Raw genomic sequence first — 13,276 nt, forward strand, 5'->3', positions numbered from 1 at the left:
CCGGGGGCCAGGGCCATCTGTTCCACTCGGCCGCGGGGACGCAGGGTGCCCCGGTGGGTTCGGGGAGGGTTGCACAGGTATGACAGCCCCTTCGGAGTCACTATGTCCCATCTGGGGTTGCTGTGTCCCCTTCAGAGTCACTACATCCCTTTTGGGGTTACTGTGCCCCATTTGGGGTCACTGGGTCCCCTCTGAGCTCACTATGTCCCCTTTGGGGTTGCTGTATCCCCTTGAGGGTCACTACGTCCCCTTTGAGGATTTGTGTGTCCCCTTTGGGTCACTAAGTCCTATTTGGGGTCACCATGTCCCCTCTGAGGTCACCGTATCCCTTTGGGGTTGCTGCATGCCATTTGGGGTGTGACTGTGTTCTCTCTGATGTCACTAGGTCGGTCCCCTTCAGGGCCACCGTGTCCTCTCTGGGGTTACTGTGTCCCATTTGGGGTCAGTACGTTCCTTTTCAGGTCACAGTGTCCCCTCTGAGCTCACTGTGTCCCCTCTGAGCTCACCGTGTCCCCTTTGGGGTTGCTGTGTCCCCTTCAGTGTCGCTATGTCCCCTTTGGGGTTTCTGTGTCCCATTTGGGGTCACTGGGTCCTCTCTGAGCTCACTGTGTCCCCTTTGTGGTGGTTGTGTTCCCTTCAGGGTCACTGCATCCCCTTTGGGGTTTTCGCATTCCCTTTGGGGTCACTATGTCCCCTTTGGGGTCACCATGTCCCCTTTGGGCCACTATGTCCCATTTGGGGTCACTGTGTCCCCTTCGAGGTCACCCTGTCCCCTTTGGGGTGACTGTTTTCCCTCTGATGTCACTACGTCCCCTCCGGGATCACTATGTCCCCTTTGGAGTTACTATGTTCCTTTTGGGGTCACTATCATCTGTTTGAGGCCACCATATCCCCTTTGGGCCACTGTGTCCCATTTGGGGTCACTGTGTCCCCTCTGAGCTCACGGTGTCACCTTTGGGGTTGCTGTGTCCCCTTTGGGGTCACTATGTCGTCTTTGGAATCACTCTGTCCCCTTTGGGGTTGCTGTGTCCCCTCTGGGGTCACTGGGTCCCCTTTGTGCTGTGACTGCTCTCCCTCTGATGTCACTAGGTCCCCTTTGGGGTCACTGTATCCTACTTGGAGCCACTATGTCCCCTTTGGGGTTGCTGTGTGCCCTTCGGGGTCACTACCTCCCCTTTTGGGTTTCTGTGTCCCATTTGGGGTCACTGTGTCCTTTCTGAGGTCACTGTGTCCCCTTTGGGATCACTATGTCCCCATTGGGACCACCATGTCCCCTTTGGGCCACTATGTCCCATTTGGGGTCACCATGTCCCCTTTGGAGTCACTGTGTCCCCTCTGAGCTCACTGTGTCCCCTTTGGGGTCACTCTGTCCCCTTTGGGGTCACTGTGCCACCTCTTAGCTCACGGTGTCCCCTTTGGGGTTACTATGTCCCCTTCAGGGTCACTCTGTCCCCTTTGGGGTCACTGTGCCCCCTCTGAACTCAATGTGTCCCCTTTGGGGTTACTATGTCCCCTTCGGGGTCACTCTGTCCCCTTTGGGGTCACTGTGCCCCCTCTGAGCTCACTCTGTCCCCTTTGGGGTCACTGTGCCCCCTGTGAGCTCAATGTGTCCCCTTTGGGGTTACTATATCCCCTTTGGGGTCACTGTGCCCCCTCTGAGCTCACTGTGTCCCCTTTGGGGTTACTATGTCCCCTTTGGGGTCACTGTGCCCCCTCTGAGCTCAATGTGTCCCCTTTGGGGTTACTATGTCCCCTTCGGGGTCACTCTGTCCCCTTTGGGGTCACTGTGTCCCCTCTCCTTGCTCTGGGGGCTGACACAGCTCCTGCTCACCCCAAACAGCTGCAGAGGAGCCCAAAGCCGCTGAGTGCAGGAATAACCCAATTCTACCCCAAAAACCCTCCCAGCAAGAGCATAAACTGGGGAAAACGGGGCCAAAAACCCCTCAGCACCCATATTTTTTGGGGCGGTGCTGCACTGTCCCAAAATCCCACATTAAAATACGCTTCATATAGGAATAAAACAACCATGCTGCGAGTTGCTTATCGCCCCCAAGATGAACTAAAATCCAATTATCCCTGCAGCCCGGTGCTTATCCCCCCTCAGCATCTGCTCTTTATTTTACCTTCTTTTGATTGTTTTCCCCTTCTTTTGGAACTTTCTGATTATCTCTCCTCCTCCCCTATCTCCTCCTCTCCATTTGCCACCCTTGCCCCCCGTAATTGTTTTGCGTTCTGTCTCCCTCCACCTTCCCTCCACTGCTCTGATTTATTCATCTCTTTGATTTCGCCACCACCTCCGCATTTGAGGCAGAAAGAGGTTTTTTAATTAACCCCCAAATCAATGATTTGCCTTTTATTCTTCTCTTGAACCACAGGATAAACAGGGCAGTGGAAACACAGGGACCATGTTGCTGCTTCATGGGTCCCTTTGCAAGCCCAGCCTGGGTTAAACTTGGCTTTAATTTTGCTTCAGCTTTTGCTTGAACTTTAATTTTTGCCGCACATTTAATTTGAGCTTCAACTTTCATTTTTGCTTCAATGTTTAAATTTCATTTTTGCTTTAAATTTCATTCTTGCTTCAACTTGAATTTTTGCTTCAATTTCAACTTCTGCTCTTTTCCCCCCTTGACTTTAAATCTTCCTCCAACTTTCATTTTTCCTTTAACCTTAATTTTCGCTCTAACTTGAATTCCTGCTTCACCTTTTTGTTCCTTCAACTCCCATTTTTATTTTAACCTTGATTTTTGCTTTAACCTTAATTTTCCCTTTAACCTTAATTTCCCCTTCAACTCTCGTTTCTCCTTTAACCTGAAGTTTTGCTTTAACTTGAATTCCCGCTTCACCTTTTTGTTCCTTCAACTTGAATTCTTCCTTCAACTTCCATTTTTACTTTAACCTGAATTTTTGCTTTAACCTTCATTTTCCCTCCCACTTAAATTCTTTTTGTTCAAACTTAGCTTTAATTTTTCCTTCCACTTGAATTTTTGCTTTAATTAATTTTCGCTTCCTTCTCTGCATCGCTGCATCTCCCCCCTAAATACCAAAGCAACAGCATCCCTGCCTGAGGCCTCTCACCTAACCCAGCAATGAGCTGGAAAACGATGCTAATGGCATCATTTTGCCTTTTTCCCCCCATTTTTGGGTCAAAACACCACTCCCCATCGCAGTGACAGCCCCCCCTGGGACTAAAGGAGTGAAGGCCGAGCCCAAATTGGGGCTGCATCACCCCAAATCTCACAGCGCCACCAAAAACCACCCCAAAATCGCCCAATTTGAGGGCGGACACACAGCCCAGGCCCAACAGCAGCACCCAAACCCCCCACCAGGCTTTGATATTTTGGGGGACAAGCCGCAAAATTCTCCCTAAAAATGTTTTGAAGGGGGTGATTTCCAGCTGCAAAATCCCATCTGGAATGCCCAGGAATAAAGGGAGGGGGAATCTGAAGCCAAGACAAATAAAGAGTTCAAATGGGAAACGATTAAAACTAAACTCAACTCAAATAAATGGAAAGCGAGCGAGATAAGGCGCGGGCGCCCTCGCTGCCTATTTAACATTCATTGGATTGAATAATCAGGCCTCATTATCTCAAATTGTCTGCATATTTGCCCTCAAAATGCTAATTTGGAAGTTGGCTGCGAGCGCCGTCTGCCTATTTTGACTAAAATATGATTTTGCTTTTATTGTACGTTGTTCGTAGCTCCGGGGGCATTTCCCCTTGCGAAGCGAAAGGGAAATAGACAAAAAGGCAAATAAAATATCCCCCCGTTTATCAAAAGGCGGCCGGGGAGGAGAGCGGCGCCCTGTTTTGCGTAGAAATGGCATTTTTAGGCCTCGCGGTAAAATTAGAGGCGTTATCAGTTTCTTTTGGGGATGGACAGTTTATCGTTCATCTCGGGAAGGAAAATAGGAGAAATAATTTGCTTTTATTCTGAGAGCGGGGGGACACGAGCTGTTGCTCCTCATGGCTTGTACCCCCCGTTTTTCCCCATCCTTGCCCCTATCACCCCTTCATCCCCAATTTGAGCGGGGGTTTAAAATCCAAACTCCGAGCTTTACCCATCAGGAAAATCAACCATTTGATCTCGGGGCACAATTCAGAGCATCAATCTATTTACGTTATTACCCTTCCTAAAAGTCAATCAATAGATAATAAGGTGGGAATAATGGCCAGGAGTTAACCCCCCCTCCCCATTCACAGCCAAGGATTTAGGGTTATTGAAGGGCAATTGCTTCCAAAAAGTCATTTCAATCCGGCGTTAGCGATGCCGTCCGCCCGCCGGCTTACCCGCAAAGCCGCCGCTCGCCCCCAAATGACACATTTCTATGCAAACCCCACGCTGACCCCCCCCCGAAAGCTGTTTGCACAGCAAACTGCAATTGTATGGGGGATTAATGGGGCTTGGCGGGGCCGGGGGGAGCGGCCAGCGGGCCTTGTTGACAAATAAAGGTGGAAATCCGGCGCCATCAATTCCACGGGTGCCTCTGGATTTGGCAATGACACTGCTTTTGACTTTTCCCGGCTTGGGCAGATGGGCACGGGTTTGGACTCGTTCTTGGATTTTAGGGGGGCAGGTGGTAGTACAAAAAAGGGGGGGACCCATAGAGATGCTGCTTGTCCTGGGGATGCTGCAAACCCCCCATGTTGGGTTCCAGCCTGGGGAAAATAGGAGGAGAGACACTGCCATGGGATATTTTTTGCCCCATTGCCCCATAACCAGCACGTGGAGAAGGACAAACCTCAGCTTTCCACTGGCCCCCACTTGCTGCTGCCCCACGGGGCGGTGGGGACAGGCATGGCCTGGGGGTTCTGCCCTGGGATGTGGCCTTTTAGGGTCGATAAATGGGATTTTGGGGGGCTGGTTCATAGAATCACAGAATGGTTTGTATTGAAGGGACCGTCCCAGCTCCCCCAGTGCCACCCCTGCCATGAGCAGGGACATCTTCACCAGCTCAGGTTGCTCAGAGCCCCATCCAGCTTGGCCTGGAGTGTCCCACACTCCTGTGTCCCACCCCAGTTTGTCCCATCCTGATGTGTCCCAGACCAGTATGTTCCAGCCTTGGTGTGTCCCAGCCCAGTATCTCCCATTCCAATGTGTCCCATTCTGGTGTGTCCCACCCTGGTGTGTCCCAGCTCAGTGACCCTTCCCAATGTCTCCCATCCCAATATGTCACACCCTTGGTGTGTCCCAGCCCACTGTGCCACCCTGGTGTGTGTCCCCCACTCTGGTATGTCCCACTCTCTGTGTTTCATCCCAGTATCCCCCTTCCTACTGTCCCAGCCTTCTGTTCCATCCTGGTGTCCCCCACCCCGATGACCCCACTCCATTGCCCCAGTGTCCCCCTTCCTGCCGTCCCACCCCACTGTCCCCCAACCTGCTGTCCCAGCCCTGTATCCCACACCAGTTTGTCTCATCCCAGCGTCCCCCCTATCGCTGTCCCAGCCTGGTGTCCCATCCCGGTGTGTCCTCCATCCCGCTGTCCCAGCCCAGTGTGTTTCATCCCAGCGTCCCCCTGCCAGTGTCCCCATGCTGGTGTCCCCTCCCGTGGTCCCGCCCAATGTCTCAGCCCGGTGTCCCAGCCCGAGGTCCCCAGCCTAGTGTCCTCCTGTGGTCCCAGCCCGGTGTCCCAGTCCAGTGTCTCCAGCCCGGTGTCCCCTCCCGTGGTCCCAGCCCTGTGTCCCAGCCCGGGGTCCCCAGCCTGGTGTGCCCCCTGCCGCCGTCCCAGCCCAGTGTCCCAGCCCGGTGTCCCCTCTTGCGGTCCCAGCCCGGTGTCCCAGCCCGGTGTGTCTCATCCCAGTGTCCCCAGCCCGGTGACCCCTCCCGCGGTCCCAGCCGGTGTCGCAGCCGCGGTCGGGCAGTGGCCTCTGCCGGTCAGCGACGGAACGGCCGCATCGGGACCCCAACTGGAACCTACTGGGATCTACCGGGACCCTGCCCGCTGGGATACCTCCCAACCGGGACCCTCATTAACTGGGAGCCCACTGACTGGAATTCTGCTAACTGGGATGCCTGTTAACTGGGATCGCTGCTAAATGGGATGCTCACTGACTGGGATGCTCACTAACTGGGATGCTCACTAACTGGGATGCCTGCTACTGGGGCTGCTCACTAACTCGGATGCCTGTTACTGGGTATGCCCACTAACTGGGATGCTAACTGGGACACTCAATAACTGGGATTCTCACCAACTGGGATCATACTAATTGGGATGCTTGCTAACTGGAAAGCCCAGTAATTGGGATGCCACCAACTGGGATGCCTGTTAACTGGTATACTCACTGGCAGTGGTACTTGCTAACTGGGCTCCCCTCTAACTGGGACGTTCTTGGGTCCAAACCCCACAAACCACAGCTCTAAAAAGCCAGGAGACAGAAATAAAGATCATGGAAAATTAAAAAATACCAGTTTTCCTTCAGGTGGGGACCCATCCCAGCCCTGGGGAACCCAACGCAGTCCTGAGGCCCCCAGTTCCACTGCAGAACTCCCCCAGTTTAGAGCACGTTTTACCCCATATCACACAGCTACAAATGTTATTATTTGGAGCAGCTCCTGTGTTGAAGCTCTCAGCCTCCAAGAGCACCCAAGCAAGGAGTTCCCCAGGTCAATAATTTGCAGGATTTAAACAAATATACATTTTCCTTTATTCTTTTCCTGCCTTTGCAGCCACAAGCAGCCCCCGGCGGTGGCGCTGACCCGCGCACCTCTAAGTCCGGCCTGCAAAAACCTCCCTAGAGCTGGGTCAAGTCTATCGAGAGCAGAAGCGGAGCTGCATATCTTATGATGCTTAAGGCAGAACTTCATTCTGCGTCCCAAATCCGGGCGACAAGACCTTTAATAAGACCAAAGGGAGAGTGGATTTAATCGGGGGGGTGCCTGGGATTTGGATACAATTATCTGCAGGACCAAGGGTTGGCCTGGAGCCTCCCCAGCCACTTGATGGCAGCGGGTGTCCAAACACTTTAGTTTTTTCCCATAATTTCAGCTGAATTGGTAAAAAATACTCATTTACCCTGCAAATTGTGGGTGCCCACAGCAAAGTATCAGCAGTAGGATGCAAAGTTATTTATAGTGGGTGAAAGGCTCCAGGAGCTGGGACGGACGGACAGACAAGGGCCAGACAGAGGGATGCTGCGGGACAGGGGATGAACACAAGACCAAGGGGGGGCCCTGGGGACTGGGGGGTCACCCCGGGGGTGTCCTGGCTCAAGGGGGTGGCCCTGGAAGTCCCACTGCTCCTCAGACAGACAATCCACACCCTGCCCAGACAGCCGGCTGAGGGCTAATGAGCAGCATTGTTATTAATTAGCTCAGGAGCCCGAGCCTTGGGGGCAATTTTGCCTCAAAATTAGGCAAGAGCCATCCCGGGGTTCACGTTTCCCCCCACCCAGATGGGAACCTGCTAAAAGGTGACACTCGGTTTATGGGCAGCGATCCCCCCATTCCAGCACTCTTGTACTTTTTGCACAGCATCACCCCCCAAATTACTAAATCCCCCCCTTCCCAGGACAGGATTTTCCCACCTGGCTGTCCCAAAGCATCACTGGGTACCAGCATCCCCAGTTTGGCTCTGCATCACCTGGATCCCAACCCCATGAGAATCCCATCCAGCACAGGGGTGCCAGGCACCCCCCACCCTGTAGTGGGGGGATACTGGGTGGGGGGTGATGTTTGCTCAGCTCCATCCAACAGAGAGAAAGGAAAAAGGGAATAAAAAAAGGGAAAGCACCTCCTGACCAAACAACCAAACAACCAGAGCCCACCGAGCCCTTCGGGGGGGCCTCCTGCCTTTTTATCTCGGCCTTTTCAAGGCTGTAATTAAGATCTAATAACACCAAATCTGCTGTCCTTTCATCTCTCCCCCCACCAGGGCCTGTATTTGCCCCCACCGCAGCGGCGATGCCCCCGTGATGGGAATGTGGCATCGTCACCGGTGCAGTGCCCACCACGGGGTTTTTATGGGTTTTTAATGTAAAAACAGCCCGGGGAGCCCTCTCTTGCTGGTACCAGGCTGGGATGTGCCCCGGTAATGTGGAATTGCGGGGTCCCTGTCCCCGTCCCCATCCCAAGGTGACCACACACCCCATCGGGGCAAAGCCTCATAATGATTTTCTCAGCACCGGAGCGATCCCTTGGGATATTGTTTTATTTTCCCAGCTTTGAGGGGGCCACACGTGTGCGTGTGTTGGGTTCTGGGGAGCCTGTGAAAGCCAAGCGAGGGGGGGTTGTGGTGCAGATGTAGGCCCCAGCCCCCCAAACTCCCCCGTGCCCCCATTTCCTCCCCAATAAACCCCCCAGCCCCGGTGCAGTCCTTTGACCGGGGTTCGCCCCCCCATGGCGCCGACCCGAGGTGTGACTTTTCCCAGCTCATTAGGAAAAGCTGCGCGATGTTAAGAATTTCAGACCCTAATGACCATCTGAATCCCATCAGCAGAGAGGGGTGAGCTGGGGGGGGGGTGGTGCGAGATCACACACCCCCCCCCCCATCTCTGCCACTGCCTCTTGGAGCATCCCTGGTCCTGTCCCTTTGCTGGCCCGGGGTACGTTGTGTCCTCCAAAAACCAGCTAAGAATAGGGGTTTGTGCCAGCATGGTGGACTCAGAGTGACAAGGGGGACCCCAAGTCCCACTGGGGGCTTTGGTGGCTTTTGAGGTGACACTGGCTGTTCTGTGGTGTCACCCGGGTGTCTGGATCCTCCTGCCAAGGTATTTCAGAGGCAAAGCCACCTCGGGGTGGGGGGGTACATAGCGGTCTCTACTTCAATGGCAGGGGGAGTGGGGGGGGACACCCCACTTGAGAGCAGTGGGACATCGGGGGATACCCTGATAGAGGGCAGTGGAAAGTGGGGGTTACTTCCACTGAGGGCAGGGGGACATGGGTGCAAGACCTTGGTCGAGGGCTGGGGGACGTGGGGGTCACATCCCCATCAGATGGCAGTGGGATGTGGGGGGGACACCCCAGTTGAGGGCAAAGAGACATGGGGGACACACCTCATTAAAGGGCAGGGGGACCTCAGGGGACACACCAGTTGAGGGCAAGGGGACATTGGGGGTACACCCTGTTCGGGGACAGTGGGACATGGAGGGGGCATCACCATCAAGGGCAGGGGACATGGGGGGACACCTCATTCAAGGGCAGGGGGATGGGGGGGGACACCGCAATAGAGGGCAGCGGGACGTGCCCATTGAGGGCAGTGAGACATGGGGGTGACAGCCCCATCAAGGGCAGGGGGACATGGGGGGACACACTGTTTGAGGGCTGAGGGATATGGGCAACACGCCAGCTGAGAGCAGGAGGAACATCCCCATGGAGGGCAGAGGGACACGGGGGACACCCCAGTCGAGAGCAGGGTGACATGGGGGGACATCCCCATGGAGGGCAGAGGGACATGAGGGGACACCTTAGTTGAGGACAGTGGGACATGGGGGGACACATCAGTTGAAGGCAGAGGGACATCGGGTGTACACCCGGTTCAGGAGCAGTGGGACATGGGCAGACAGCTCATTTGAGGGCAGGGGGACATGAGGCGACATCTCCATGGAGGGCTGTGGGACGTGGGGGGACATCCCCATCGAGGGCAGTAGGACACGGGGGGGCATCCCCATGGCGGGCAGAGGTACCCCAGGCTCCCCCGCCCCCCGGGCAGGGCCCATCCCGGTGCCACCGCTCCCCGCCCGCCCCGTCCCGCCGAGCGCCCCGGGGGGTCGGGTCCGTATAAAGGCGGGCGGGCCGGCCCCGAGCACAGCCCGCCATGCCGGCCCCGCCGCCCGCCGCCCGGCCCGGCCAGGCTTTCACCATCGCGGCGCTGCTGGGAAGCGCCCCCCCGGACCCCCGGGATTTCCCCCCGGTTCCCAGCCCCGCCGCCGCCCGGTTCCTGCCGCCCGCCGCCCCCCAGCCGCTCTGCACCGCCTGCTGCGGGGCGCTCCCCGCATGGGCCGCCCGGCTCGGGGCTACAGGTACCGCCGACCCCCGGACACCCCCGCTCCAGCTTTCCCGTGGGGACACCCAAATGGGGACCCTTCCGAAGGGGATCTCTGCCCGGGGACCCACAGCCACCTTTCCTGTAGGGACAGCTCCAAATGGGAACCCCCAGCCAGGTCTCCATGCTGGGACCTTTGGCACCTCTCCCATGGGGACATCTCTACACAGGGACCCTTCCAAAGGGGATCTCATCCAGGGGACCCACATCACCTCTCCCATGGGGACATCTCCAAACGGGGACCCCTGCAATGAGGATCTTACCCAGGGGGACCCAAGTTCACCTATCCCATGGGGACATCTCCAATTGGGGTCCCCTCCGAAGGGGAGCTTGTCCTCAGGGACTCACATCCACATCTCCCGTGGGGACACCCCAAATGGGGACCTCCTGCCCACTCCCCAAGGGAGACACCTTTGGCCACCTCGCTCATGGGGACATGTCCAAAAAGGGACCTCTCCAATGAGGATCTTGTCCAGGGGGACACAAATCCACCTCTCCCATGGGGACATCTCCAAATGGGGACCTCCTGCCCGTTCCCCAGCGGGGCGACCTTTGTCCACCTCTCCAAAATGCTGGACCCCACTCCATGGGACCTGTTCTAGGAGGGGGCTGTCTACCTCTTGCCATGGGGATGTGTCCAAATGGGGACCTGAATGTGCTGCTCCCACAGGGACATCTCCAAATGGGGATGACCTTCCATCTCTCCAAGGGGAGGCCATTGGCCACTTCTCCAAAGCAGGGACCTTCCTTGTAAGGGGACTTCTTCCAGGATGGGGACTTCTGTCCACCTTCCCATTCGATGTCTCCAAATGGGAGACATCCTCTGTTTCCCTCTCCCAAGGGGATCTCTCAAACGAGGACCCTCCTCTGCCCCTCTGGCCTCTGTCAGGGGGACATCTCCAAATGGGGGAGCTCCTTATACCTCTTTGTGGGGACTCCCTCCAAAGGGATTGTCTCCAAGAGGGACCTGTGTTCACCTCTCCAAGGAGATCCTCTCTATATGGAGGACTCTCTCCAAAGGAGACACCTCCAAATGGGAAGATCCTTTTCCCCTCCCCAAAACAGGACCTTCCAAGGGGGGGAGCCCATTCTAAAGGGGACCCCTCCAAGGGCTCCTCTCCACACTGACCTCCCCCTTTCTCTTTCTCTCTCATCTCCAGGCTTCCTGATCTCCAAGTGTTGCTTCCCCACAATCAAAGCCAAGCCCAGCAAAGCCAAGCGAGTCCGGACCATCTTCACCAGCGACCAGCTGGCGCGGCTGGAGAAGGAGTTTGCGCGGCAGCAGTACATGGTGGGCACGGAGCGGTGCCTGCTCGCCTCCTCCCTGCGCCTCACCGAAGAGCAGGTGAGCCCCACTGCGGTCCATCTCCACCTGCGCCCACCAGCAGGTCCACGGAGGGTCCCAAACCTGGGTGCCAATGGCTGGGACCTGGACAGTGTCCCTCAGCCTGGGGCAGGAGCCCTGTGGGGTAGGAATCGCAGATAATTTACATTAAAAGAGTGGAGGACCACAGATGGGGAAACTGAGTCACAAAGTGGCTGTTCCAAGGCCACATGGAGGGGTTGAACTTGACCTTCTTGTTAAGGTGGATCTTCTCCACCATGGGCAGGTCCCAGCTTACCAAGGCAGGCTCAGCTCCTGGGTTGCAGGGGACAATTTTCCATCTTGGTGGGGACATCTGAGGCTGTGGGCACCTAAAAGTTTGGGTAGTGTCTGGCCATTGATGGAGTTTAGCAGGACCATGAGGTCCATGGAGAAAACCAGCTTTGAAAGCCACTCTTTACCTCTTCCTAAGGTGAAAGTCTGGTTCCAAAACCGGAGGATCAAGTGGAGGAAACAAAGCCTGCAACAGCAACAAGCCCAACTGGCCAAAATGCGTTTGGCCACCCCGCAGGGGAGCCGTGACTCGCAGAGCCACCACGGCAAGGAGGACGAGGACTTCGCGGTGGAGCTGGAGGACAACCAGGAGGACACGGCCTCCTCGGGGACAGCACCCGCACGAACTGTGACAAAGAGCTGCTGAATCGTCCCCTTGGGCTGCTTTCCCATGTGTATTCTATGAATGTCTCATAGCTGGCAATGAGCGTAATTAATATAAACAGGGCACCGGTTATTTTTGCAGTGCAAAAATAAATTATTTATGCAAGTCTTGGGCTCATCTTTGCAGGAACAACAACAACATGTGCCTGCATTGGCAGCAAGTGTTTGGTGGAAGCAAGTCCTGCAGGTCTGGGGGACACCCGGACCCACAATCAGCCCCATAGCCAGGCTGGTCCCAAAGGTGCTGGGTGCTCAGATGCCTCCTCATGCTCTAAAATAGCTCAGGACCTTCACAAAATAGAATAGTTTGGGTGGGAAGTATCCTCCAAAGCTCCCCCAGTGCCCCCCCTGCCATGAGCAGGGACATCTTCACCAGCTCAGGTTGCTCAGAGCCCCGTCCAGCCTGGCCTGGGATGTCTCCAGGGATGGTTCATCCACCACCTCTCTGGCCAACCTGGGCCAGGCTCTCACCACCCTCAGGGCAACAATTTCTTCCTCATGTCCAGCCTGAATCTCCCTCCTTTAGTTTAAAACCATCACCCCTTGCATATCACAACAGGCCCTGCTGAAATGTCCATCCCCACCTGAGGCCAGGTCCTTGTTGAGTATCTCCATCTCATGGTCCATCCATCCACCTTCTTACCAACAGTATCTTCACCACAGCCCCCATCTCTGCCCACAGCTCCCACATCCCAACCCAGAGATTACAACCTGCTCTGTGGGGCTTTTGGAGCCAGGAAAGTTGGGAAAACCAGGGAAAATGTACCTGCAGAGCAGAACAGGGTGGTGGCTTTGTGAGCTGGACACCTGCAGTCCCACCTCAGCTGGGCAACCATTAGCCAGGTTTAAATTGTAATTGTTTGCTCCTGCTTAGGCAAATTGAGAGGTTTCAAATCCAGCAGGAATTATATTGGTGATTGGGCTGGAGCAAAGATGGGACCCAGGTGGAGGGTTCATTTGGGCAGGTGTGAAACCTGGTGCAAGGAGAGGGGGTGAAGAAAAGAGAAGGGGATGGTGCAAGGAGCAGGGGGGACCACTGAAGGGGACAGTGCAGAGAGACAGGGACAAGAAGGGGACAGTGCAAGGAGGGGGGAAAATTAAGAAGGGGACTGTGCAAGGAGAGGGGGACAATGCAAAGAGAAGGAGATGATGCCCGAAGAGGGGGTGACACCAGGAAAAGGGGATGGTGCCTGGAGAGGGGGGGACAGTGCAAGAAGAAGGGGCTGGTGCCAGGAGGAGGACGATGTGACGGAAGCTGC

At 55.7% G+C, this 13,276-nt stretch overlaps 1 protein-coding gene across 1 annotated transcript; it reads left to right on the forward strand.

The window, feature by feature from the left end:
* The first annotated feature begins 9,748 nt into the window (after positions 1 to 9,748).
* LOC136100915 (uncharacterized) lies at positions 9,749 to 12,000 on the forward strand. Its single transcript, XM_065836466.2, has 3 exons — positions 9,749 to 9,953; positions 11,137 to 11,321; positions 11,773 to 12,000. Exons 1-3 carry the CDS (start codon positions 9,749 to 9,751, stop codon positions 11,998 to 12,000), a joined length of 618 nt encoding a protein of 205 aa, XP_065692538.2.
* Positions 12,001 to 13,276: the final 1,276 nt, after the last annotated feature.

The sequence above is a fragment of the Patagioenas fasciata genome, chromosome 4, assembly GCF_037038585.1.
Source record: "Patagioenas fasciata isolate bPatFas1 chromosome 4, bPatFas1.hap1, whole genome shotgun sequence".
Taxonomy (NCBI): Eukaryota; Metazoa; Chordata; class Aves; order Columbiformes; family Columbidae; genus Patagioenas; species Patagioenas fasciata.